Source organism: Grammomys surdaster, unplaced genomic scaffold (assembly GCF_004785775.1).
Source record: "Grammomys surdaster isolate TR1022 unplaced genomic scaffold, NIH_TR_1.0 126612, whole genome shotgun sequence".
Classification (NCBI taxonomy): Eukaryota; Metazoa; Chordata; class Mammalia; order Rodentia; family Muridae; genus Grammomys; species Grammomys surdaster.
Window position 1 is genome coordinate 1,422,778 of NW_021621401.1, and position 27,781 is coordinate 1,450,558.

The following is a 27,781-nucleotide window of genomic DNA, read 5'->3' on the forward strand; positions in this document are numbered from 1 at the left end:
CTTCCTTACAGTCTCTAAGACCTGACTCTCTCTCCAGTCCTTCCTTATAGTCTCTAAGACCTGACTCTCTCTCCAGTCCTTCCTTACAGTCCCCTAAGACCTGACTCACTCTCCAGTCCTTCCTTTCAGCTCCCATGGCTCTGATCCTTCCAGCCATACCTACTCAGAGAATCCTGGGTTTGTTTTTTTCCCCTTGGTTGTTTTTTTTTATTTTATTTTTTATTTTTGGGTTTGCTTTCAAGACTGGGTTTCTCTATGTATCCCTGGATGGCTGTCCTGAACTTGCTCTGTAGACCAGGCTGCCTCTGCTGCCCGAGTGCTGGAACTAAAGGTGTGCGTCACCCACATTCGGCAAGAAGTCTACTTTTTGAAGTTGAGCCCCCATCCTTCCTCTACTACTCTACCTTCCTAAGGTCAAGCAGAATATCACTTCTTAGGAGTAGGTATGCTTAGGGCTCATTCCAGCTATGCAGGTCCTGGTCCCCACTCTGGCTTTTTCTCTGTTGTGTCTGTCTGGCCCAGGAAGGTCAAAGTGAGTGTCTCCTGCTCCTGGGCAGGCCCCTGAGAACTGTGGGTGTGTGTATGGGGGGAGGGACACTCACATTGATGGCAGACACTAAGGTCAGGTTGGACAAGTAGAGTCTCAGCCACAGCTCCTGGACAGCCTTCCAGTACTCAGCGTAATGCTCTGGGTTCCGGCCATACATCTCTAGCAAGTCCAGGCCAGCTGAGAAGATACCCGGGCGTTCCTGCAGGAAGAAGCCGGGTGGGGTCACGTTTGGCTGGTAAGACAGTCCTTCCAAGGAGTCCAGAACTGAGAGTGTCAAGGACATAGCCTGGACCTTCCCCTGGACTGACTACTTTCTGGAATGTTTGCCTTTTCCTAGCTTCAAACTAGAACAGGTAACCGTGGGTACAGTTTGGAGACACACACAGGTACCACGCTATCTGACACCAGAGCACACCTGTGCTCAGTTCTGTCATCCCTCGGCTTTAGAGGTACAGGTTCTGATCTAACTCCCAAGGTCAAGCAAGGGCAGAAACAAAGTGCTAGGGCAGAAGAAAGATCTAGAATGACATAGTGACACGTGAGCCCTCAGTTGGATGTTTCAGGTCAGACATAGCTACCAGAGCAGGTGTGGGGAGAACACAGCTGGTGGAAGGGCCAGTGGGCTACAGGAAAGTGGTAAGGACAGAGTCATGCATCAGGGTCAGCACCAAATCCTGGGAAATGGCTCTGGAGCTTCCAGGCAAAAATCCCACCTGCGGATCTCCCCTCTGCATGGCTTCTTAGCCAGGGCTCGCGTTCACAGGTAGGAAATCTGTCAAAGGGCAGTGCCAGTGCAACAACTAGATGCTTCGTTTGCACCTTCTGTCAGATGAGGGAGCAGACAGACAGATATCCTCTGTGACTCTGGAGTCAACAGTGCAGCCAAGTCCATTCTTCTTGGGCATGAACTGACACACAACACTTGTGGGCTGACCACAGTGTTTTCATGAAATGTATCCCTTTTCTGTGAGGTAAAAAATTCAACTGTGCTAATATACAAGCCCCACCCCCACCAAGATCCCGTCTTTCTGTGTAGCCCTAGCTGTCCTGGAATTCATTACGTAGACCAGGCTGGTGATCCACCTGCCTCTGCCTCCCAAGTGTTGGGATTAAAGGTGTGCACCACTATGCATGACCGATTCAGATGCTTCCAATGAAACTGGGTACAGTGGCTCTGTGGGTCATCTACACCGGGGAGAGGACGGCAGAAGGGACAAAGCTGATAGGACAATAACCATGTGGAATAACAGCAGCAGCAGCAACAAAAAATTAGATCTTGGTGGCAAATGTCTGTAATCTCAGCACTTGAAAGGCAGCAGCAGATTTAGGTTTTATTTTTAAATTTTTTTATTTATGTGTATGAGTGTTTTGTCTGCATGTGCCTGGTGCCTGCAGAAGCCAGAAGATAGTGTCGGATCCCCTGGTACGAGGCTGGAGTTCTAGATGGTTGTGAGTCACCTTGTGCTTCTGGGAAGTGAACCCAGGCCCTCTTCCAGAGCAGCCAGTGCTCTAACCACTTGGCTGCCTCGCCAGCCCCCAAAGGCAGATTTCATGAGAAGAAAAGTAAAGCACTCCAGGTTATGCTGATAGACATGAAGGGTTCTGAGTCTTCTAAGTCACAGGCAAACCCTTACCTCTGCTGTCTGTAAATATGGCCTATGTAGGAAGAGTCTGGTGCTTATTCCCACAAATAGTATAAACTTTATAAACTTTTGATTTCCTCCTGGCATCAGGGATAGAAGCAGCAGCAGGAACTGGCTGAACTGCTGATTCCCATTAGCTGGAAATCTATCCCTAGATGAAGTATTTCTCCCTTTAATTAGCTGCTGTCTCTTCTATCCTGGGGCAGTTACCTCTCTCAGTACCAGCATTCCTATGAAACCACCAGTCATAACACAAACATCAAACCCATTGTTCGTGTGATCTGTCCTAATTACACCATTCTCTTCCCTTTCCCTCTGGTTGTTTTCGTCTTTTTGAGACAAGGTTTCTCCATACAGTCCTGGCTGTCCTGGAACTCGATCTGTAGACCAAGCTGGCCTCAAACTCACAGACATCTTGCCTCTGTCCTTCGTGCCCTCTGTTCCTAAATCTGAGTGGCAGGATTTAGGTGTGAGCCACAGCCATTGGATATATAGAAAGAGTTCTGATATGTTCTCCACTAGTTTTCTAGGACCTATCACATGGGTTCATTATGTCCCCACAGTAGGCCTTGTGTAGACACTTGGCTTACTTCCAATCAGCTACAGTAATTGCTGTTCCAACTGGAGCTCAAGTCCCTGGCTGACTGGCTGCACGTCATGAGGAAGCATTACTGCTATCCTGTGCTCCCTGGACTTTATTCCTGCTTATGTAGGGGGACTGTTCTATCCAACTCGAAGCTGTCCTTCATGGTACCCAGTTGCTTGCTTCTATGCCTGCTCTGTAGTGGCTAGTTTTGTCCACTGATTTCCACTTTTTCCAGGGTATATTCTAGATGACACATAAGCAAAAGCTCATTTTAACATTACATTTGTCAGAGGAAACATGGCATTTTTTTCCCTCATATTTTCTAGGGCTTTCACTCTGATTGTCCAGACACCTACACCACACGAAGTACAGTCTCCTCCTTAGGATCGCTCGCCTCATGAACGGTTCTGACCTCAGGATGGTTCTCGTTATAACCTGTACAATATGAATCACCTCCAAATCACATGCTGTTGCTAGAATATTCATCCACACTTCATGGGAACGCCATATCCCATGCACCAATTATTAAGGGGATTAACAAATTTCCAAAGTCTCCAACTGTTATTGGTGTTACCATAAAGAAAATTATGGCAAATGTATGGGGAGTAAGAACAGGAAATGATGTTTCCAAAGTGTTCTGAGGCTTGGAGAATGGTGAAATACAGTCTTAATGCGCTTATAACTAGTAAGGTTTGGTTTACGTGATTTTACTTTCCTTCTACTAGCTGTGGTGATTGAAAGCTCTGATGGTAGGATGACTGATGTATTAAGAACTGATCTATCATGGGGGGGGGGCTTCAAATGTGTGAACAGTTCCTGCAAGTGGTCAGCATCTCCACCTAGTTCATGTGTAGGGACAAGGCTGGGATGATAGAAAGCTCTTGGGGGGTGGGGGGGAAGAAAGACTTCAGATACAATTATACAACAAAGGTCTTTCTGTTCTATAGAGTGTGATGTTCACTCTTGAATAATGTCACATCGTCATTGTCACAAGCCAAGAGTATTTGGTATAAGGCCTGAGTACAGTAAGATAAAAGAGTTGAAATGAAATCAAATTATTAGATACATTGGTTTTAAAATGCTTGGCCCAAGAGTGAGTGGCAACATTAGGAGGTGTGGCCTTGCTAGAAGAAGTGTGTCACTGCAGGGGTGGGCTTTGAGACCCTACTCCTAGCTGCCCTGAAAACAGTAGTCTTTTCCTGTTTGCCTTTGGAACAAGACATAGAACTCTCAGCTCCTCCAGTTCCTCCTGCCTGGACGCTGCCATGTTCCTGCCTTGATGATAATGGACTGAACCTCTGAACCTGTAAGGCAGCCCCAATTAAATCTTGTCCTTTATTAGAGTTGGCTTGGTCATGGTGTCTGCTCACAGGAGTAAAACCCTAAGTAAGACGCTAAGCCAGAGGTCAGAAGGGTCAAGAGGACTCTAGTTAGTGGTATCCGGCTTGGGTTATATGCTCGCATTCGGTGGGTCATTATGTATTATCATGTAAACGAAGACTAACTAAGAGGGTAAAAACACAGAAGGGCCACAGCAAATTCTAGGACAGTTAACAGGATAAGAATAATTAATGTAATTGTGGCAGTTTGTAGACGAATGCTTATTAATATTAATGTAGCCCCACCAATTAGACGCATTAAAGGTGTCTGCAGTGACAGCAGCTGTGAGATGAACTGCTAAGGCTCAATAAATAAACTCAGGGTTTCAATGATAATAAGGAATGAATGGTCCAGGGTAGTAATTGTTTCTCTACTAGGTAGCCTGGCCCTTTGGGGTGTGATGACTGTTAGCTTTGTGCTCACTTACTAGTCTGTTCTCTGTATTAGCATCATTGCTAAAAACGACAGACGTAGAAGAAAGAAGAAAGGAGGAAGAGGAAGGGGGGAGGGGAGGAGGAGGAAGAAATCTCTCTCTCTCTCTCTCTCTCTCTCTCTCTTTCTCTCTCTCTCTGTGTGTGTGTGTGTGTGTGTGTGCAGAACACTTGCCTAGAAACCACAAAGACCTGGGCTGGGTTCTCAGCACCTTGCACACTGGCATGGTGGCTGGGCTGGGTTCTCAGCACCTTACACACTGGCATGGTGGCACTCCAGCCTTGACTGCATAACAACTTGGAGGCCAGTTTGTGACGTAAGAACCTGATTCCAAACAATGACAAGACCAAAGTGACTGAAATAATCCAGCTCCACATGTGACTTCGCGTCCTCACACTGAGAAGGGCAGGGCATGCAATGCCCAGTCTGGCCAGAGACCAAAACTCTGAGGACATTCTTTTTTTTTTTTTTTTTTTTTGGTTTTTTTTTGGTTTTTCAAGACAGGGTTTCTCTGTGTAGCCCTGGCTGTCCTGGAACTCACTCTGTAGACCAGGCTGGCCTCGAACTCAGAAATCCGCCTGCCTCTGCCTCCCAAGTGCTGGGATTAAAGGCATGCGCCACCACTGCCCAGCCTGAGGACATTCTTATCTGTTGTACAACCTCCCCTCAGTGATGTCAACTGTCCTCTTACCAGCACTTCAGACAATGCCAGGCTCCCCTCAGGACTTCAGATGACAGAACTTGCCCTCTGATACCTGACTTAGGACACCCCAAGGAAGAGCAGACTCATCCTCTGGAGGCGTATGTCCTGCTGAGACTGGCTCAGACACCTGCAGCTCCTTGGGGGACGGGAGCCTGGAAGATCCTGGCCATGCTTGCCAATGGCTGACTGAATGACCTCAGGTGGCTCCTGGGAAGACTTTGCTCCTAGCAAAATTCCCATGGAGATTCTTCAGCAGGTTCCTGAGGATAGTCCAGGCTGGGTAAATGTTGCAGAATATTTGGTCACTTGGTGAACCCCAAGACTGTTATTTACTGAAAAAAAGTTGTTTCTAGTGGTAGTGTGGGTCAGCCTTAGCACACACCTTTAATCCCAAACAATGAAGGAAAAGATTACTGTAGAAGGAAGTAGCCATGTTTAAAGTGATGTCTAATTCAGTGGCAAAGTGACGAATCTGAGAAAGATTTGAGAGAATAGGATACGCTCATTTAAAGTGATGTCTAATTCAGTGGCAAAGTGACGAATCTGAGAAAGATTTGAGAGAATAGGATACGCTCAACTCTCACCAGAAGAGAGAGGAAAGGGAAGCTACTTAAGAGGCAGTGCAGGGAATGAGAGGCAGTTTTACTGGGACAGTTATAGGTATCAGGGAAGAAGAGAGAGAAACAGAGAGAGAGAGGGAGAAAGAGGCAGTTTTACCAGAAGTGTTTTACAAAGACAGGTTGAAGAAAGAACAAGCTAGACACAGATGAAGACAGAATTAGCCAGAGAATGGGAAGGAGACAGAAGATTAGAACAGATTGCCGGAGTTAGTTTGAGGGCAAGCACAGCAATTCAGAAGCTGAGAGAAGCCAGATTTTAAACCTCGGAGACAATAATGACAACAGGAGAATAAGAAACACTTTTATAGGTAAATGTTTGAAAACCTGCTTTTCGCTCTCTTGGTCCCCTCTCCCCTTCCCTTCCCCCACTCTCTATGTGGTCATGACCAGCCTCTACTCCTCTACTCCTCTCTGTTCTCTCTCTCTCTCTCTCTCTCTCTCTCTCTCCTCCCGCGCTCTCTCTCTCTCTTAGTAAACTCCCCCTCGTGGAAAAAAAAAAAAAGAAAACCTGCTTTTCAGGAAACTGTCCCAGAAGTCCCTAGTGGTGATTAGGAGTGCCTAGTGACTCAGCCCCACGGGATGGGGGCTCTAGATCCCCCAGGTTCTCCCTCTGACCACAGCCTGGGCTGGGGGAACAGGCACATACCGCAGTGAGGATGACACCTCGGATGCCCTTGTCATTTTCCAGCTTCTCCAGGCTGATGACGAACTCTGTCAGAAACTCCAAGCTGAGGGAATTCACTGGAGGGTTGCTGAACTTCATCACTGCAATCCCTAGTTTAGAAAAGAGGGGATCCTTGAAAAGGGCTTAGTCCAAGCCGCCCCTGTCCACCTCTGGTTCTCAGTCTGGCTACAGGAACTGCAGAATTTGCAGTTTCAAAAGTTTAGGCAGGCCAGATGGTGGTAGCACACGCCTTTTTGGTTTTTAAAAATTTATTTATTTATTTAATTATTTATTTTATGTATGAGTATACTGTAGCTGTCTTCAGACACAACAGAAGAAGGCATCAGATTCCATTACAGATGGTTGTAAGCCACCATGTGGTTGCTGGGAATTGAACTCAGGACGTCTGGAAGAGCAGTCAGTGCTCTTAACCACTGAGCCATCTTTCCAGCCCGGCACACGCTTTTAATCACAACATTCAGGAGGCAGAGATGGGTAGAGCTCTGAGTTTGGGGCCAGCCTGGTCTACAGGGCTAGTTCTAGGACAGTCAGAGATACACAAAGGAACCCTGGCCCAGGGAGTGGCACTATTAGGAGGTGTGGCCCTGTTGGAGTTGGTGTCATTGTGGGTGTGGCCTTTAAGATTCTCATCCTAGCTGCTTGGAAGTCAGTCTTCCATTAGTAACCTTCAGATGAAGATGTAGAACTCTCAGCTCCTCCTGCACCATGCCTGCCTGGATGCTGCCATGTTCCTACCTTGATGATAACGAACTGAACCTCTGAACCTGTAAGCCAGTCCCAATTGGATGTTGTCTTTATAAGACTTGCCTTGGTCATGGTGTCTGCTCACAGCAGTAAACCCCAATTAAGACAGAAGTGGACTGCCCACAGAACAAGTCTAAGACAGAAGTGGACAATCCACAGAACAAGTCTAAGACAGAAGTGGACAGTTCACAGAACAAGTCTAAGACAGAAGTGGACTGCCCACAGAACAAGTCTAAGACAGAAGTGGACAGTCCACAGAACAAGTCTAAGACAGAAATAGACAGTTCACAGAGTAAGTCTAGAGTGGAGAGGGAAATGGATAATAGTCCCATCTGCTCTGGCTCAGCAAAAACCAGGTTTTTTTGAGACAGGTTCCCACTATGTAGACTTGGCTGTCCTGCAACTCACTATATAGCCCAGGCTGGCCTCCAACTTGAAGAGATCCACTTGCCTCTGCCTTCCTGAGTGTTGAGATGAAAGGTGTGCGCCACCACTGCCTGGCAATTTTAACTTTTAAAAGAGCAGACAGATCTCAGTTTTAGGTCAGCAGGGCTACACAGATCCTGCCTCAAAAACAGAACACCCCCCCCCACACACACCCCCACCCTCCCACACACAGCCCTCCCCCCCCACACAACCCCCACACTCACCCTCCCCCCCCACAAACAAACCTAGGGAATCTGCTTTCATTTTCTACACAGAAAACATAAAAATAAACAGAAACAAAATATAAAACAAAACAAATTAAACAAACAAAAAACCTCATCTTTACTTTAACAGCTGGAAGCCGAGGCAGGAAAATCACAGTGAGCACAGGATTCCATTTCCAAATAATTTATAAAACTACTAACTCCAAATTACATTCTAAAGACTCCCTGACCTGGAGGCTGGGCCAAATTCTCATTAGGAATGAACTTTAAAATATCCTTAAAAGGGCTGAAAAGATGACTCTGTGAGGGCAGAGGTAGGAAAATCTGGAGTTCAAGGTCATAAACATCAAGTTGGGTGCCATAATCTCTGAGTGGCGTTCCACAAGAGCTGTCAAGAGCAGCCGCAGTAAAATACCACCACGGGAGCTGTCAAAATGGTGGCTCCAAGATACTTCTTCAGCCATTACAGGAGCTATTCATCGTGGTTCATTTCTCTTCCTGCCACAGGAGCTGTCCACAGTGGCAACCTTTTCTTTCCTGCCTCAGCCCACAGCCTTTGTGAAATAACCACCCTAGGAGCTGTCCTACAATGGTGACACCTCCTCTCCAGCCCCCCCCACCCAAGCAGCTCAGTCAAAGCTGCCTGTGGCCAGGAAGGTCTTCCCATCCCAACCCATGGGCCTGATGCAGGAAGAGGGGGTGAAAAACCCCACCAAACCCTGGGAAGCTTGGGACTTGAAATCTCACCAATCCTTAATCCAGAAAGCTCTACCCTGAAAAGCTCCACCCTCTAAGAAACTCTTTATAAGTACAGCCTTTTGCTCAATTGCCTGCTGTCCGAGCTCCTGGGAGAGTAGGCAGCCATTCCTGGATTTGCCCCTCTATATCCTGGGCCCTCCAATGAACCTCTTTTACGAGATCTGCTGACTGGTGTGACTCTCTCATTGGTAGAAGACAAGGAACAATGAAGAGAAGAAGAGAAGAAGTGAAGACGAGTGGGGCTGAGGCTCCTGAGCTGAGCTGGGTATCCCCTCCCCTGGGAGCTGTAACACCTCTGCTGAGGGGGCATCCTCTCAGAGCTGTGTGGTTCCTGGTTTCCAAGTCCCAGGATGCCCTTCCACCAGAGCAGAAACACTTACAGAGGCCAGTGGGCTACATGAGACCCTGCCTCAAACAAACAGTATGCCAGGATGAGGTCACACTAGAACGGGCCTTATGCTCAACAGGGCTGCTGTCCTCATGGAAGGAGAGGCACACACAAGGAGAAGGCCATACAAAGACAGTGACAGAGGCCAGAGTTATAAAGTCGGCATGACAGATAGAGCACTTGACATCTAAGTAAAAAGCCTGAGGTTCAGATCCCTAGAACCCACATAAAGGCTGGATAGGCAAAGCCCTCACTGGTGATTCCAGCACTCTGTAGGCAGTGATAGGATTCCCAGAGCAAGCTGGATAGCTGTTCTAACTGGAATTTGCAAGCTCTGGTTTCAGGGAGAGACCCTGCCTCAGTAAAGTGGTGAACACATACATGCGCACACCCGCATTCACACAGACCACACACACACACACACACACACACACGTCCTTCCTGACCATGAATTTGGACTTCTTTACAAACCAGCCCAGTGTGCTGTATCCTGTACCCACAGACCTCCATTTCCAGGCATAAGCCACCCAGTCCTAAGGGCACAGGAAACATGTAGTCTTTGAATAGCAGTTGCCTCAGGCCCCTGAGTGTTCCCCATCTTTCTGGTATCCTCAGGTGACCATCTGATTTTTAAGGCACCCCATCTGCCTAGAGATTTGGGTCTGGTGAGGAACCTACTTTAGTTAGAAGTAAAGGTTTCCTTTGACACCCCCAAACCTCACAACACTGTAGCTGCTTGTCACTTCCACTGGGAGCAGACTGTATTGTGGTCCAAGCCTCAAAGACATCAAGGAGACAAAGACACAGAGATGAATCGATCTGTGCCATGACTTAGATGTCTTGCAAGATGACAGTGGGCAGAGCCCTCCTGACTGTTCAGTTCAGCTTGTCCTTACGTCTTTCCTGTCTAATTCATCTGTCTGTGCAATGCCTCTTGCTCTTCTGTACTGGCAAGTCTTCAGAGGAAGAGGCAACAGAAACCTCTCAGACCCAGATATGCAAAGAGGTTTCTAGTGGGGGCTCAGTTCACACTCATGTAGCTCTCCAGGTGAAAATGCTGGAGTCAGGTGCCCTTCTACCGTCCTTGGATGCCCGTGCAATATGTGTAGTCTAAGTGCAAACAGCCAGGGCCAGTCTCCAGGGGGACTGGCAGCCACTGGGAACTGCTGCCTACGATCATCTGGTACTGCTGAAAGGGCTCCCAAATCACAGGGGCATATCCAGCTGGGGACATAGGTGCCAAGTGGGCTCTTTTAAGACCTTTGACTTAAGTGGAAGAGGTAACTGTGGCCCAGTTACAGGCCTGCATAAGACAAACACTTCAAGTTTAGTTGGAAGGAAAATATCTGAAAAGTCTGGCACAGCGGTGGACACTAGGGGAAAGGTAATGAGGTAAAAGGTGAACATGAGCTAACAAAGAGAGACTAGATGAACTTGGTCACTGTGGGAGTAGTACCCAACTTCCTGGTACAAGGAACATAGCAGATAAAATCTTCTTGAGTGGTGGGTTGAGCAGAATGCTCATTGGAAAGACCTGCTAGACAACACTGGAGAAATGCTGAAACAGGCCAAAGAGTCTTCATGCAAGATGAATCACTGCCAAAAAGACCCCGAATCAACTCGGAAACAGACGATTTCTGTGCTAGCAATGTTCATAGCCTTTAGGGTGTTTATGTGCTGGGGACTTAAAAGTGTGAGCTAGAGGGAGCTGGAGAGACGGCTTAGTGTAAGAATACCAGTTGCTTTTCTAGAGGACCTGGGTTAGACTCCCAGCACTCACATCATAACACACAATCATCTGTAACTCCAATTCCAAAGGATTAACATCCTTTTTTTGGCTTCCATAGGCCAAAACATACAAGCGGGCAAAACAACAAACAAAACCAAGAAACCCCAAACTTATGTACATAAATAAAATAAATTGAAAAAAAAAAAAGTAAAACAGTGTGCCGAACACTTATGATCACAGCTCTTGGGAGGTAGAGGCAGGTGGGTTAAGTTCAAAGGTCAATCTCAGTGACACAGTTACATAATGAGTTCAGGCCAGCCTGGGATAAATAAAATCCTCTCTCAAACAAAACCAACAAAAACCCCATAAGCTAAAGAGACATATGGACTTTTAAATTTTGCCTTTGAAATATAGGTAACATTGGATCTACAAAACCAAAATAAATAAATAAAACCAGTTGCTATTTTATCTTTCCTTTTTTACTGGAGATATATATGCTATTTACTTATTATTTAAAATTATATATAAGATATATAGGTAAATATATACATGTAAAAATATATGCCACTTACTTATTAAATTGTGATGACTTACACATGATAGTAAGTTTAAATATCTAGTCGCCTTTAAGTGCACCTTGACTATCCCTTGACTTTGCCGTGGTATAGTTATTACCTCTACCCATTCTAGTATTTTTCTTTATTTACTTTTGTGGTACTGGGATTAAAGTCCAGGCCTGGCACATACTAGACAGTTTCTACTATTCAGCACCTCTCTCTGCTACACTAATATTCTCGAAGCACTGTCACATGGGGGATCCAGACTTTGACCCCCATGTCTAGGTAGAATGCTCCCTCCCCCTATAGGTGCCAAGACTTACTGTTGAGAGAACAGGGTTAAGGTTAGAATGTGATCTTAAGTTCTAGTCCCAGCTTGTCCTCCTCTCCCAGGTTTTTCTTCCATAAATGCATTATCGCTTATCCTGGAAAATTTCACTCTCTCCCCTCATGTCACTTTAAAAAACAAAACCTGCATAGGAAAAACAGGCTCTATATCTAGTCTAGGCTGGCCTCAACTTCATCATCCTCCTGCCTCTGCCTTGTGAGGAGGGGAGGTGCTTCCTAGGTGTTCTGTAGGGGGCAGGGAGCAACTCTACTTAGCGCTCCCAACATTAACTAGGAAACTAGTTACTGGGGTCTGTGCCACACTCCGGTGTTAGGAAAATATTCAAAAATACTTCTGAGACACTGTCTCATGTGGCTGAGACTGGCTTCAGCTGAGTTTACAAGCAGAAGCCACCGCAGCAAGCCATAATCATTCTTAACTAATAGTTTAGGTAACAGATCATAACTTTAGAAACTTTTAACCAAAACTTTAAAAACTCACCTGTTCTGTCAATTTAAAACACCCAGTATGAACTTAAGTTTTAAACAGAATCTGAGTTTATGTGAGTTTTATGCTCACTGCTTTTGAAACTTCATAGCGCTCATCGTCAGCCCGACCTCACATCGAACTTGTGGGCTCGGAGTCAGAGGACACTAATCAGATGTCGCCCTCCCACTCACCTGCCGCGCCCTCCGTCTCCACCAGCACCCGCTTGTTAGCGAAGCGCCGCGCGCCGTCCACGGCCTCCCTGCGCCCGAGGCGGGATCCTGCGGACAGCCCGGAGCACGTTAGCAAGCACGCCCAGACTCTCACCACTGCCGCCCGCGCACCCAGCCCTCCGTGAGGCCGTGCACCAGCTCTCCCGCCCTGGCCACGCACCCGCGTGAAGCAGAACGCGACTCGCAGCAGTCAGCGCCATCTTGGTTGTCGGTGGGGACTACGGAGCCGGAGAGCGGAGAGTGGCTGGCTTCACTTCCAGCCCAGCGTGCAGACTCCTCCTCTCGGACTGGCCCCGCCCCCACAAGGTCAAGGTTAGCCAGTCCGCAGCATCCGGAGGACTAGGCAGGTCCCCATGAGCCAGTTGCTTGGGTCAAGTTGAGACTCCCCCCAACCCCCTGCTGCTGGCATCTGACTCGGTATTGAATGGGCTCCAGGCTGGGACGCGGCCTGTGCGGGGAGGGGAGGCGGGTGTGTGTGTGTGTCACAGAGAGCTTTGAGTTCTTGCCAGCTCTCTGCTGGAGAAAGCTGCCAGATCTCACGCAGGCAGTTGTAGAGGAGCTGGGATTAGGAACATAAATTAAGGCTGGCAGAATGGATGCTGGATGCAGGGTACAGAAGAACAGACAGCCTTGCCAGCACAGGAAGGAACCTGGGTTACTTGCTCTCAATACTGTATTTTTATTTATTTCAATACTGAAGGGGCACAAATACAAGAAGTCTTCCTTCTTGGTGAAGACTTTTCTTCTGTGGTGCATCAGTATGAAATCAGAAACTGGACACCATCACCAACTCAGAACCAGTGAGACAGGAGAGAACTGTCCCTCTCATTGGCCCAGTAGCAGCAGCAGCAGCAGCAGCAGCAGCAGCAGCAGCAGCAGCAGCAGCAGCAGCAGCAGCAGCAGCAGCCGCCGCCGCCTCTGCCGTCGTCTCAGGCAGTCAGCTTCTCAGCCATGGAACACACAGGCAGAGTCCTCCTGGCTGAGAGCTTTTAGAAATGCCACTTTGGGATTAAACTCAACGTGAATTCTTAGTTGGGTCACATAAATTGTGACTGTTCTGGACTAAGACAAGACAGTGAGACCAGCACTCAATTTGCATTCTAATCCTAGGTTTATTCAACACAGTCCTTTCACTCTACACAAGTACAAACACAACCTTATCTAAAATGCTACAAAGTTATAAAACTCAAAACAAATTTTATAGTACTGACTGTACAATAAAAGCAAAAAGAGGCAATGTACACATTGCCAAGGTTAACCTGCAACATCACCATGAATGGCAGGTGACAATGGGGGTGGGGTAGGTTTCATGAGGACCCTGTAGAACTGGCTCACCAATTTTAGAAAGTAACAGACCTGGGAGCAGAAAAGATAACCATGTATGGAGGAGTCCTTCAAAGGTTTTAGCCCTAGATGGAGAAGAGTACTAAGCAGGGAGCATGGTCAGGCCTACAGAAGAGCAGCTTGGTCCTCTCCACAGGTGTGGCACAGCAACAGCAAGGGCTTGACCAGGTTGTCTGACTGGTCCTAGTTCATCTGTGGAAAATGGTGTGCTGCCACATGTCCGACTGGCTCTGCTACCAAACACACTGTCAAGAACTGAAGGGGTTGAACTTTCTAGCCAGAAAACTACAGGGTACCTCTATGGGGACAGTCCCGAATCAACGGTGCCTCTACAAGCAAGAACCTTCCTGCAGAGGAAATATCTCAACTGCTGTCTTCAAAGCCTACCCTGGTAAGGGATTCTTCCCTACAGATCCTCATTGGCTAGAGAAAAGGACAAAACTGAGTCTGGGGAACATAAGTTACAGAGGTACGAATCAATGTCCCTGCTTATCGGGAGGAGTTGGAGCTGGATCGGCTCCTGTGGCGGCGGCGGCCAGGAGACCGAGACCTCCTTCGCACAGGGGACCTGCGCCTTGGGGATCGAGACCTGCAGGAAGAGAAGGTTGGTCAGCCAAGAGTGCAATCTTCAAGTAGCACAGTTATGGGAAACACTGGCCTTTCTAAGACAATTCTGTTTTTGTTCACAACCCTAAACTGTGGCTTTTGCTATGTCTGACCCCAAAGCCCCCCCCACCCCGGGTTTTTCCGAGACCGGGTTTCTCTGTATCCAGTGGGCTATTCTGGAACTAGATCCACAGACCAGGCTGGCCTCAAACTCCAGAGTTGCCTGCCTCTGCCTCCTGTGTGCTAGGATTAAATGCATGTGCTCCCCTGCCTGGTCCCTCATTATAAAGGACAGAGGGTCTCTTGGGACGCACAACAGCTCAGACTCTAGGGGTAATCCCTTCAAAGGGAATCATCTGCCTGTCAGTAACAGTCCTTTCTGTTATTTGACTGTCCTTTCTCTGCCCAATCCCCAAGTACTACATGCTGACTTGCTTTCTACATCCAACCCCAAAGGACCAAAAGTCACAGCCATTTAGGTTCATAAATCATACAAAGAAACAAGATGGGTTAAGGACAATTCCAAATTTACCGACCTTCTCCTCATCCGTGGGGGTGACCTACGCCACATAGGAGGTGGCGGAAGCATTCTCCTGGGTGGGCTGAATCGCCGAGGTGGTGGCCGAGGCCATGGTGCCAACACAGCAGTAGCAGTGATCTCTTGGCCATCAATTTGTCCTGTAAAAAACAGGAACAAAACCATAAAACTTCTAATGAACACATCACACCTGTGGTTGCATGGCAGTGCGTGCCTGAAATCCCAGCATTCAGGAGGTAGAGGTGGGGAGGGTACCCTTAATTAGCTTAGGCAACATATACTACCCCAAAACGAAACAGGACAGGCATGGTGGACCACCCCTTAAATTAAATCTCAGCATCTAAGAAGTAGAGACAGAACAGATAGATCCCTGAGACTTAGGGGTCAGCTTGGACTACAAATTAAGGTTAGAGCAGCTAGGGGTATGTAGGGAGACCCTGTCTCAAAAACAAAACCCCATTTACCCCAGGGAAGCACCAAGCCAGGTGCTCAGCATGCTGGGGTAGACAATCCCAGAGCACACGCACAGACCAGGAAAAGAGCATGAGCTATAAAGGGACACTAATTGAGGCACTGGAACAAATTCCAGAAGAAAGATAAGCCTCACAAAATTGTGAAGAATGTGTTGAAACCTGGTAGGCAGAAGGCACCGAACACCAGCCAACAGTGACAAGATAGCACAGGGCTGACGTGCAGAGTAGGGGCTCTTGAGGGTCAGGAAGGGGCCACTAGAAGCTACAGTCTCCACGTCTACAATTGGCCTTGAGAGCACAAACCTAGCTCAGTGTCAACAAGGGCACAGCTCCTACCTTTCAAGTAGCCAGAGGCTAATTCAGGTACACTCATTTATACTTCAAAGGTTTAACCCAACCAGTCTCAGCCTAAGACAGCCACTGGCTCTCAGCAAAACCAGCTCGAACAAACAAAGTCACTGTACAAACTGAACAAGGTAAGACACCACATCTAGTCACTTGCCAGTGAAGACCACTTTAGATGTCTCTAGTTCCCTGAATTTTTAACTGATTAGCAAATGCTCGCTAAGCCAATACCAGATGATAGACAGATTTGAAAAGTGATTCATCAGACCTGAGTTGATAAGAATGGCATAGGTAGCTTAAGCTGAGCTCCTGAAACACTTGAGGGAGCCTAAAGTAGTTAAGTATCAAAGAAAAATTCAAGGCTGGTGAGATGGCTCAGTGGTTAAGAGCACTGACTGCTCTTCGAGTTCAAATCCCAGCAACCACATGGTGGCTCACAACCATCTGTAATGATATCTGATGCCCTCTTGTGGGGTGTCTGAAGACAGCTACAGTGTACTTACATATAATAAATAAATAAAAATTAAAAAAAAAAAAAAACACGAAAAGGTTTGCCATTTTAGCCAGGCGGTGGTGGCACACGCCTTTAATCCCAGCACTTTGGAGGCAGAGGCAGGCGGATTTCTGAGTTCGAGGCCAGCCTGGTCTACAGAGTGAGTTCCACGACAACCAGGGCTACACAGAGAAACCCTGTCTTGAAAAACCAAAAAAAAAAAAAAAAAAAAAAAAAAAGCTTGTGCTTTAAAAACCACTCCACTAACATAAACTTGTAAACGTTAAAAAAAGTCTAAAGAGAGATACAGTGTATGAAGTCAGTGTATGTACCATGCAGCAGAGGAATCCTAAAAACGCTGAAACGTTGGCAAAATAAAAAGTGAGATTTAGAAAATATTCTCATTTTAAAGCCAAATATATCCTTTGTGAGAAAAGCTTCATTTTAACAGATTGAAGATCTCTTAAAATGCTAACATATTCTTATTTGCTGGGCTTTTCAAGAATAGCAAGTACTTTATAAAACATGTTTTGGTACATACACCCCCTACTGGGTAAGATCCACCTGGTTTGGAAATGTACTTCAAGGTCCCACAAGCAATCCGCTCTCTCCGAGGACAGAGGGGATGGAGCCGAGGGCGGCCCAGAGCCACTGACCTCCATCCATGTGTTTCAGGGCCTTCTCGGCTTCATCTGGATTCTCAAACTCCACGTATGCATAGCCTTTGGAGAGATGAGGGTGCATCCTTTCTACAGGCATGTCGATCATCTTAATCTTCCCGTAAGTAGAAAATATTTCCATAATATGATCCTAGAGAGAGAAAGGTCACACCCCTGTTTGCCACTCCATTACTTAATGGTCAAAGGGAATTCACTAACTGCTGAGTAAATCTCCTGTAGTGTAAAACCATTCTGCACCTGATAATATGTCACCAGGGCCAAAGCCTCTTGAACATAAGTCTAATAAATAAGACCATTTATTTAGTAAATAATAAATGTAGCAACACTCTAATCAAGTCATGGACTGAACATACATCGTTGTCCAAAAGGAGAACTACATTCGCCTTGCAGCAGCGGCCCGAGTACAGAGTCCGGAGCTGTGGTGGCGCAAGTCATGGCTGGACAAGCTTTTAGGAAGTTTCTTCCGCTCTTTGACAGAGTATTGGTTGAAAGGAGTGCCACTGAAACTGTAACCAAAGGTGGCATTATGCTTCCAGAAAAGTCTCAAGGAAAAGTATTGCAGGCAACGGTCGTGGCTGTGGGATCAGGCAGGAAAGGAAAGGGTGGAGAGATTCAGCCTGTCAGTGTGAAAGTTGGAGATAAAGTTCTTCTCCCAGAATATGGAGGCACCAAAGTAGTTCCAGACGACAAGGATTATTTCTTATTTAGAGATGGTGACATTCTTGGAAAGTATGTCGACTGAAATCACTGTTGAAATGGTGTCACATGAAGCTGCCCATTCCACAGAAGTTCTGAACTATTTCATCATGTAAATAATTTCCATACCTCCCTTTTATAATAAACGGATGATGCCTAAACTGACCAAAAAAAAAAAAAAAAAAAAACTACATTCTAGGTACACCAGCTGCCTAACACCAGCTTGGCCAGCCACACCCCACCAACCTCTGTGATCTGCGGTTCTTACCTTGGTCACATTCCTGGTGAGCCTCCCAATGTGCACTTTGGTGGGTTTAGGTGAAGGACTCCGCCTTTTCCTCTCTTTTTCATCTCTTTTAGGTGGTTTGGATCTGGAAAAAACAAAAACACCCAGAGATTTAACATACCCTGAGTACAGTGGGTTTGGGGGGTGAAGTTCAGGGTAAAGTCCCAGATTTGGCCCTCAGCACTGAAAAAAAATATTGGCTGTGTGTGTTGGTTGGTACATGCCTAACATACATCCCAGTACCTAGGATGCCACGGTAGGAGGAATAGGAGGAGTTTAAGCCAACCTGCACTGCCTAGTGAGATCCTGTCTCAGCAACAAACACTGAGGTTTCTTCTTAGCTTTAACAGCTTCTAGAAGAGTTTCTTACCAATTCACCTGTATTCTCTATGGTTTGAATGAGAATGGCCCCAAAAGCGCATATATTTGCCTAGGTATCACAAAGTGGCATTATTTGAAAAAGAGCTATGGTCTTGCTGGAGGAAGTGTGTCACTGGAGGTGAGCTTAAGAGGCTTCAGAAGTCCAAGACCTATCCAGTTTCCTGATTTCCCTGCTACCTTTGGGTCTGGAGATACTCTCAGCTACTATGTTTTCCTGTGTGCCACCATGCTCTCCACCATGAGGATAATGGAGTGAATCTGAACCTGTAAGCCAGCCCCAATTAAATGTTTTCCTCTATAAGACTTGCCTTAGTCATGTGTCTGTTCACAGCAACAGAACATTGATTAAGACTATCCCCAATTCAGAAACCAAACTAAGACCCCTTCAAAGTTGTGTGTCTATTTTACTTTTATTCTGTGAGGGCATGTACCAGGGTAACCACACAGAGTTGTTAAGAGAATAACTTGTGGGAGAGGCCCTTCTCAGCTTCTATCTTGTGTATTCCAGAGATGGGCGCTCTGGTTGATAGGCTTGGCAGCAAGCACCCTCACTGACTTGCACAACCTGCCCACCCTCGAACTCCTTTTATTCCTTTTCAAGTCTTTTTGAGACAGGCTCACACGCAGCCTACCATGATCTCAGATTTCTGACCGTCCTACAAATACTGCAGGTACCACTGTACTTCACCACACTTGTGTGTTACTGTGTATATGTGGAGGTCAGAAGACAACCCTCGAGAGCTGTCACGTGCCACCATGTGGGTCCTGGGGATTAAACTTAGGCTGCTAAGCTCTCGGCAGCAAAGACCTTTACCTGCTGAGCCATCTTGTCAGCCCAAACTACTTTTCTAGTAACCATGGTAATGAACTCACTTGGAGCGGGACCGCCGCCTGTTGTCATGCCTGCGCCGAGAAGGGCTAGGGGAGCCGGAAGAGCTGCTAGAACTGGAACTCCGGGATGTGCTGGAACTTCCCGAGCGGCTGGATGCAGAGGACGAGCTGGAGCCACTGCTTGAGCCTGTGCTGGTGCTGGAGCCCGAGCTGGAGGTCGAGCTGGACCTAGACCTGTGGATGAGATGGGCGTGTCAGAGTCAATGGGCAAGAGTCACATTCTGCACAGAAGACTGACGGCTCAGAGGATATAGCTCTCCTGGTTCCTTAAGTCCCATTTCGTCAGTAATGACATCTGACAAGTCCCAGTACTGTGTGAGATGGGCTGTTGTTGCCTACACAAAATCCTTATTTTTACCAATGAGGAAAAAGTAACAGTCTAGCAAAAGTCAGATCAACAGGACTGAAGACCAATTCAGGCAGGTTTTCAACCAAAAAAAAAAAGGGGGGAGGCAGTGGCTAAAGAAATGGCTCAGTGGTTAAGAGCACTGTTCTTCCAGAGGGCCTGAGTTCAATTCCCAGCAACTACACAGTGGCTCACAACCATCTGTAATGGGATCTCTTCTGGTGTACCTGAAGACAGTGACAAGGTACACACACACACAAACACACACACACACACACAAAATAACAATAACATAAAAATAAATACATCTTTAAAAAGAAAAAGAAAAAAATAAGAGGTCTAGGGGCTGGAGGAATGGCTCAGCAGGTAAGAGGAACCAGGTTTGGTCTCTAGCACCTACGTAGCAACTCACAACTGCCTGTGACTCCAGTTTCATCTTTCTGGCCTCTGTGGGAACTAGGCACACACATGATGTCCATGTACAGACACAGTCAAAACTCATTTAAAAAAAAAAGGCTCTAGACTGAAACCACTCAATCTCAATTCAGAATGAATACATACTTGTAAGAGAAACAATTCAAACATTACCCAAACATCACATTTCTATGTGAAAAGTTCATATCCATAAACAACATATATTCTACAACAAGGCCATGTAACATATATAATGAAATGAAACTCAAAATCAGCATGTTATATTAGTGTCTTTGTTTTTGGTTTTTCGAGGCAGGGTTTCTCTGTGTAGCCCTGGCTGTCCTGGAACTCACTCTGTAGACCAGGTTGGCCTCGAACTCAGAAATCCGCCTGCCTCTGCCTCCCAAGTGCTGGGATTAAAGGCATGCGCCATCACCACCCGGCTGTTATATTAGTGTCTTATCACCAACCCTAGGGTCTGACAAAGTAGTTAAGACAAGGCAGTCTTCCTTTTGGCAACCAGCTCAATTCAATTGGCAAGCTGCAGGTACCAATGAAACCCTGTATCAAAAAGCAGACAGCTCCCAGGGAGCCACACCTGTTGTACAGGATTATCCTCCCAGGCAAGTTGCTGTCACTCTTAGTTCAACTGGGCTTTCTCACTAAAGATCATCACAGCTGGTCTTGCCTCTCTTGGAAGGGACAGGGTCAAGGTACTCTCACTGGAGTATCCAGCCACCCCTCCAAACTAGCAGCAATTCTGCCCTAATTGCACAGGTCCTCAGGTAGAGGACTGCGAGAGGAGGGACACAACCACAGGGGTTACCATCCACACTCCCTCCAGTTAGCTTTTATCCACTGGTTCCCTAGAGCAAACTTTGGTGAGCTGGACCTAGGTTTGTTTGTGGGAACATAGGCAGGGCAGATGCTCCTTAGATCTCCCCAAAGGAAGGAATTTAACACCCAAGACCTCCACAACACACCTCACCCCCTTTTTTCTTTTTCCCCAAAGAAAAGTCCTTGGAGGCTTCACAAGTGAAGGAAGACATGGTTCCCCCTGCCCCACCTGGTGCTGCTGCTTCCGCTTGAAGCACTGCGTCTCTTCCTCGTCTTATCTCTGCCACGGTCCTTCTCGCTTGACTCTTTAGTGGCCCCTTTATCTTTAGATCGATCCTTGGACTTCTCATCAGAGCGGTCCTTGCGTTTGGTAGGAGAAGGAGCCCTGCATGGTAAGAAAGAATGTGAGGTTGCAAGCTCCCCTGACCAAACCCTGAGACAGCACAACCCAGCAGTGGGGTCCAAAAGGACTACTAAGATCCCAGGTGATCACAGAGCAAAATCATCTGTGAATTAGGACTCTCACTGTAGAAGAACAACAAAAAACTCCCCTTTCTGAGGGTCCTTAAACAGCAAGCATCCCCAAAATAGCACTAGAAAAAATCTTACAGAGGATTACCTAGTGCTGGACTTTTTATTATTCTCTTTGACTCCTAGCAAGCTCTTCTTTTTCACTCCTGATAAATCCATTCTCCCCTTCTTCAAGGCAGCAATGTCGGCCTCACTTATCTGAACTCTCACTTCTAACTTGAGTCTGAGAAACGATCCCTAATCGATTGCAATTTACGCCAAAGAGCAGCCTAGTAACAAGATAAAAGGGTTTAAATAGAATAAACCAATTGACAAAGCATCAAATCTACTTTGCATCAAAAAAGTTGAGCACACAAGAAGCACAGCAAACAGCAAGTGTCCACACAACCTGTACACTCAGGGCAAGGTCCTCGTTCCTTCATGGAGGCCTTTCCAACCTCCACAAGAGGCCATCTTAGCTTTTCTTTTTTTTTAAATTGGGAAAAAATACAAAATGTATTACACGTCTAAGGGAAAGGTGTATTAAGATTCTTCCTTGTTTTCCTTAATGAGATGGGAGAGGGAGTTGTATCTATCACTGGCTTTTTTATAGGGCCTGTCCCACACTAGAGTTCACTAAGTTTGATGATAAGCCACCTGTAGATGGCTTTCAAAATAATAGACACCACAATGGCCTTAGAGGAGAAAATCCAGAATTGTCTTAATGGCATAATATTCTTTAGAAATACAATGAGTAATGAGTAGATGCCACTTTGAGTGACAAGCACCAAAACATTCCTCAACACAATGTATAAAACACTACAGAAGAGCATTAAAATGGGACCTAAAGGAGTGGCGGTGCACACCTTTAACCACAGCACTTGGGAGTTAGAGGCAGGCTGATTCAGAGCTAGTTCCAGGACAGCCAAAACAACACAAAGAAACCCTGTCTGGAAGAAAAAAAAAAAAAAAAAGGAAAAAAGCAAGAAAAAGACTGTCAGGTAGGTAAAGTATAAACAAATACAGAGAAATGTGACTTGTTAGATCTAGGCAACAGTCAGGTAGGCACAACTGCTTAAACATTTGGAATGGGTTGAGATCTTATAAGCAGTGTTAATAACGCTAAGTAACAGTAAGTACTCAAATAGAGACTGGTAATTCTCCTTGTGCCTTCTTTTCTCAAGGAGAGAAATAGAAAAAAAGGCCTCAGAATATATCTTAACTCTTCTTTCCCACCTTCCTCAAGTGTAAGGAGAGAATACACCACTTTGGAGACAGGGCACTCTAAATGCTGCTGAATAAGTCTAGCCCATGAGCATAGCTCCCCTCCCCTGCCTGGACAAATAAAAATGGCAAATGATTACCTATCCAGATATAACCTTGGTCTGGAGTAAGCAAGCACGCCTGTGTTTCAGGCTTCACTCGTGCCTTCTTGACACTCATTCTTTCAATTTATTTACAAAAAAAAAAAAAAAAAAAAAAAAAAAAAAAAAAAAAAAAAAAAAAAAGGACAGGATCTCCCTAGTGTGTAGCTCTGGCTGTCCTAGAACTCACAGAGATCCCCCACCTTCACTTCCCAAGTGCTGGGATTAAAGCTGTGTGCCATAACACCCTGCTAGGGCTCATTCTTAAATTTTTTTGTTTTTGAGACAGGATCTCTCTATTATGTAGCTCTGGCTGTCCTGGACCAGAGTCCTTTATCTTGTCTCCTGAGTACAGGAACTAAAGGCTTATTCTATTAAAGACAAGGTCTCTAGCCCAGGCTGGCTTCAAATGTTCTATGTAGGATGACCTGAATCTCCTGCCTCCACCTGGGATTATAGGCTTTATATATGGGGCTGGAGATTGAAACCAGAGTTTTGTGCACGACGGGTAAAACCACACTAACAAGTAAGTATTCCTAGAGCCTCGCCTTTCCTAACAATTAGTTCTCCAAAGCTTTGCTTGGCTAAATCAATCAATCAATCTGGCGAGACATCCAGTTAAAAGCTCAGTGATAAATGATATTTGGTTTTTGAATGCTTAATAAACGATGTACCAGACGGCTCACCTTTGGGTGAGGTCACTTACAGAAGCACTGTCCATGAGTGTGAACCATGAGCACCTCCTTAAATTTCCTTTCAGTTAAATCATAAAAATTAGTGAAACCTTTTTTCCCCCCACCCAAAGAACTGGGGAATGAGTTCAAAGGCCAGCCTCAGCCTCATCTACAGAGCTAGTTCCAGGACAGGCAAGGCTACACAAACTAACCCTGAGCCCGGTGCACTCAACAAGGACTCTACCATTGACATATACTGACAGTCCAAAATTAAAGGTTTTTTTTTTTTCTTTTCTTCTCTTGAGACATGGTCTCACTAGGCAGCCCTGGCTAGCCTACGCTGATCAAGCTAGCTCCAAACTCTGACTTGCTATCCAAATGCTGGTATTAAAAGGCAGTGTATGGGTACCAAACTAGTTTGATTATGAATATTACCTTTCTAACGCATAATCAATATAAAATTACTAATTTTTTGGTGGGCTTTCTATACTAAGTCATTTAAATCTAGTATATACTTTTACATTTCAGTTTGGGTTGCTATCCAAGTGCTTCACACCAGAGGCAAAGAGATTACCCTTGTGCACCCCCACCCCAACCTGCTAGAATGCACTTTATGAAACAAGCAGAACCCATTTTTAAGCAGTCTACACATTATGAACCACGGAGAGTAAGCGAACACTTTGCTGTGTGTAGTCGAGTACTAGAAAGCAAAGGTGAGGGTCTCTGTTCGAACAAGCTCAGGTAACAGCTCAGGGCCTTGGTCACCTCCCCCATCTTCCGGAAAGGTGTTCATCCAACAGCCAGAGAGAGGAGAAAACAAACAGTTAAATCTCGAGCAGAAGGCGTTTTGGGAATCTTGAAAGCACTCTCTACATATAAAGCACATTTGAGACACAGTGCCTACGAAGTAACACAAGGTAGAGTAAGCAAGCCTACACCAAGTCTCTCTACCATCAACCAATAACCTTCCCATTTTCTTTCTCTCCCTTTGAGCTCCGTAACCGTGCTCAATCCATCCTAGGACGGATCCTCAAGGCCCAGAATTGAGTACTACACATTGGAGTCCGACAAACACTCGTGGAAAGAGATCTAAAAGGAAACCAACCTTTTAGGCCGGCTCGCAATCTGCACCGTCCGCTCCGGCCACATACATCGACCTCGCCTCCCACCCTTTCTCCACTCTACTCAGGTCGGGCCAGGCGTAGCGAGCCTAGGTCTCCAGCCTAACAAGAAAACAAGAGAAGCGGCGGAGCTCGCAGCTGCTGGAGTCCTGCAGGCTAAATTGGTCGCCGCCGAGAGAACGGTGCGGGATCACCCTTCCGTCGGCGACCGCCTCGACCACTTCCGGGCCGCGGCCTCGACGCCTCCCACTCCGCCCGACCTGAACCACACTCTCTCTTCGGGCTCTGAGCCTCGCCGGCGGGCCTCTACCGCACTGCGGAGCTGCGAGAGGCAGCGGGCTCCACGATGCGCCCCACCGAGCCTGGCAGAAGGTCCCCAAAGGTCGGATGCGGCCGGATTCCTACCCCGACTTACATCTTCTCAAGGCCGCCACCTCCTCCCGCTCTTCTTAGACCCGGACGCCGGCGCAACTCTGTCGTCAGAGTTGAGAAGCGGGAAGGCGCAGCCGTCGTCGCGCAACGATGACGTAAGCACACTCAACCAATGCACACTAGCGGTGGAGGACTAAAGGACAGCAACTATTTTGTGGGCAGAGCGTCGTAGCGCTTATGGCCCTCCCCACCACCCGACTGGAGGCTGGTCTAAGCTTGCCTGGGGTTGTGCTCTTTGGCGCCTACCAGATCTGTGTGGATGGAGTTACTCCTCTATTGGAGCTACTCCTCTGTGGATGGTTGCCTCCTCTATTACCTCTGATGTCCTTAGGGTCTAAGACTATGCGCCCTGCTGAGGCCGCGCTATTGTAAAAGGAGAGGTTGGTACAAATGGTGAGTTCGTACTGTTCAAACTCTGGTTGCTAGTAGTGATGATCGCGTAGACATGGTCTCTGTGCTAGTGGGATTCAGCTGACTGGGTACAGCGGGAGGCCGGTGAGACCAGAAAGAAAGGAGTTTGAGGAAATGTTGAAGAGTGCAGTAAAGGTTTCTCCAACGTGACATTTCTGACAAGGATGCGTGGCGGGGTGGGGAGTGGGGAGGAACAGCAAAGGTGTTCAGGCTCGCTGGGAGAAGAAGAGGGACGCTAGTCTGGACCGGGGTTACCGTCAGTAACTTCATTGCAAGGACATGGAGGTCCCGGTCTTTGCACAAGTAGCGCCCCCCGTTGTACCCTGCCTCCCAACATTGCCTAGAACATTCTTGCTCTGTGATTATTTACGGAAGAAAGTGACATGCACACGGTCCCTGCGGTTATCTAAGTAGATTTGAGGCAGGAACGAAGAAAGAGGAACAGATCTAAGGTGAGCTTCAGGAGGAAGGAACAAAGGTGACTTAGATTTGGATTACATATTGCTGTGAAAGATAGGAAAGAGGCCAATGTGCAGCTTGGTGACCCCAGAGAGATGGAGAGAGGAGATTATCTCCGTCCAAGGAGCTGGGCACAGGACAGCCAGGAAGAGGAGCCTGCTTCTGAAGTCTGCTTTCCTGAGATGCCAGTTCATTTTTGGGGTTGGGGTTAGCAGATCTAGACAGTTTGGTCTGGTACCCTTGTTGGATTTAAGATTATTTGATGTATAGGATATTTAGGATAAGCTGGTTTTCCTGCATTGCAGTCGTGTCTGCTGTGGTCAGACATGAGTGGTAAGTGGATGTTAGCTGTTCTCTGGAGGTACAGACTCAGAATAAAAACAAACAAACAAACAAACATAAATAATGACGCTCACATCATTCATTCTGGGTTATTCACACTAGAAAGGCTGAGAACCACCAGTAGCTTTCTAAGAAGCTAGATGCCTTTGTAGTCTTAATCTGGTGCTGGAATCATGGAGGATTCCTGGTCTTCAGCACTAGTTGGAAGGCTGAAGAAGCTGGGTTCTGATGTCAGTGAAACATGGCAACAAAAAGGTAGACGGACTTGCTGAGAGAAAAGCAACAAAAGCAAATCCTACACAGACACTGGAAAGTGTTGGTCAGGTTTAGGTTGGGTCTTTCCACTTAACATAATCACAGAAATCCTCACAGGTGTGCCCAGAGGCGTGCCTCTTGATTAATTCTGAATTCAATCAAGTTAACAACCAAGATTAACCATCTTAGTGTATCAGAAGAGCAGTGTTCCAGGGGCTTCACCAGTTCTTGCAGAGAAAGAGCCCTTGAGGCTCAGTGATGAGGTGGTAATGGTCACACAGGCAGCATGTACCGTTCTTTAAAGATTTAGTGGAGTCTGTGATTCCAGAGGCTAATAGAGCTTTTGGTCCAGAGCATTACGGACTCCCTAGAAACCAAGTGACCCCACATGGTTGGTAGGGTGAGGACAGAAGAAGCTGAACTAACAGCCTCTCCCCTGTTTCCCCCCTAAAGTTCACAGTAATTTAATTTGGCATGCATGTAAGCCTTAACACAAGTTAAATCTAAAAGCATGGTTTACTCAGCTGCATTGATAAAAATCTGTTGCTAAATATTATGGGCTTTATAATCAAGTGTACTATCAAGCTGCTGAGCTCTGAAATCTGAGCATTCTGGCTTTTACCATTTTGAGGATTAGCAGGAAGGTTGTGGGAACTGAATCTCTGAACCCTTTCTTTCCAAGAGTCCGAGTATTACTTATCCCAGCCTATTGCTAACCTACTGTGGCCAAGATGGCTAAGGCCACCGAGCTAGGATTTCCAGGGACCCGGGGCATCTGTAGCCCTGGTTTGCTGGAAGAAACATGAGTAGCTGGCCACAGCTGAGTGGTGATGTGAGCCTTAGTAAGTACTCTAAGCTCCCTTTCTTCCTTTCTGAAGGTTCAAAGCCAGCCTGGTCCACAGAGTGAGTTCCAGACAGCCAGTGCTGCTATACATAGAAACCCTGTATCAAAAACCCAAACAATAACAAAATCTGGGGGTCATCCTGTGTCTGCTTTCCAAGTGGTGGGATTCAGGTGTGTGTCGTCATACCTGGCCGCCCTTTCCCTTCCAACCTAGAAAAGCAGTGAGGAGCTTGGCCACAGGAGGGCTTTCCCATGCTATATCCCCACCAAGAAGTTCTGCATGCAGGACAGTGTTTCAGTTGAGCCACTTTGTTGGGGATGTGGGACTAAAGGAAGAGGCACAGTGGCTGCCCTACAGGACTTGCTCTTGAACCCATGGGAACTGGGTTAGGTTATGGGGAACAGAGGAGTCCCTGGGAAGAGCTAGGCAGCCAGGTACAGCAGCCACCTAAGGACAGCTTGGGTCTTGCTGGCCTGGAAGGGAATGAATGTGAAAGGGAAGGGCTGGACTACTGTCTCAGAAATCCACAGCTCCTTTCTTTGACAGTCCTCAGAACTGCATAGCT

General features: G+C 46.7%; 2 protein-coding genes and 1 pseudogene across 5 annotated transcripts in view; 1 reads left to right on the forward strand and 2 right to left on the reverse strand.

Moving 5' to 3' along the window:
* Eci1 (enoyl-CoA delta isomerase 1) overlaps positions 1-12,750 on the reverse strand; it is a 14,968-nt gene extending 2,218 nt beyond the window's left edge. Inside the window, exons 1-4 of the mRNA XM_028760804.1 lie at positions 12,634-12,750; positions 12,435-12,521; positions 6,561-6,688; positions 603-749 (exon numbers count right to left, since the gene is read on the reverse strand). Of these exons, the coding sequence (XP_028616637.1) occupies positions 603-749; positions 6,561-6,688; positions 12,435-12,521; positions 12,634-12,673 (402 nt within the window). The 5' untranslated portion in view covers positions 12,674-12,750. The remainder of the gene's footprint in view (positions 1-602; positions 750-6,560; positions 6,689-12,434; positions 12,522-12,633) is intronic.
* Positions 12,751-13,561: 811 nt separating this feature from the next.
* Rnps1 (RNA binding protein with serine rich domain 1) lies at positions 13,562-24,962 on the reverse strand. 4 transcript variants are annotated; one of them, XM_028760996.1, is made up of 9 exons: positions 24,888-24,945; positions 24,457-24,574; positions 21,423-21,603; positions 21,033-21,188; positions 19,189-19,380; positions 17,917-18,019; positions 16,929-17,082; positions 14,960-15,101; positions 13,562-14,406 (listed from the first exon to the last, which is right to left on the reverse strand). In XM_028760996.1, the coding sequence occupies exons 3-9, from the start codon at positions 21,491-21,493 to the stop codon at positions 14,307-14,309; spliced, it is 918 nt and encodes a 305-aa protein (XP_028616829.1). In that variant the 5' UTR covers positions 21,494-21,603; positions 24,457-24,574; positions 24,888-24,945; the 3' UTR covers positions 13,562-14,306. The 4 variants fall into 4 exon arrangements, with proteins under 4 accessions (XP_028616829.1, XP_028616828.1, XP_028616830.1 ...); XM_028760995.1 differs by lacking the exon at positions 24,457-24,574 and having other exon boundaries at positions 24,888-24,962; XM_028760997.1 differs by lacking the exon at positions 21,423-21,603 and having other exon boundaries at positions 24,888-24,955.
* LOC114615265 lies at positions 17,346-17,823 on the forward strand (annotated as a pseudogene).
* Positions 24,963-27,781: the final 2,819 nt, after the last annotated feature.

Excerpts from the sequence above, each read along its gene's own strand:
- Rnps1 (XM_028760995.1), bottom strand. The coding sequence starts at position 21,493 with ATGGATTTATCAGGAGTGAAAAAGAAGAGCTTGCTAGGAGTCAAAGAG. Across the intron at positions 19,381-21,032 it reads AGCGGAAGCAGCAGCACCAG|GTCTAGGTCCAGCTCGACCT; the intron begins GTGGGGCAGGGG and ends TCTCATCCACAG. Across the intron at positions 17,083-17,916 it reads TCACCAGGAATGTGACCAAG|GATCATATTATGGAAATATT; the intron begins GTAAGAACCGCA and ends TTCTCTCTCTAG.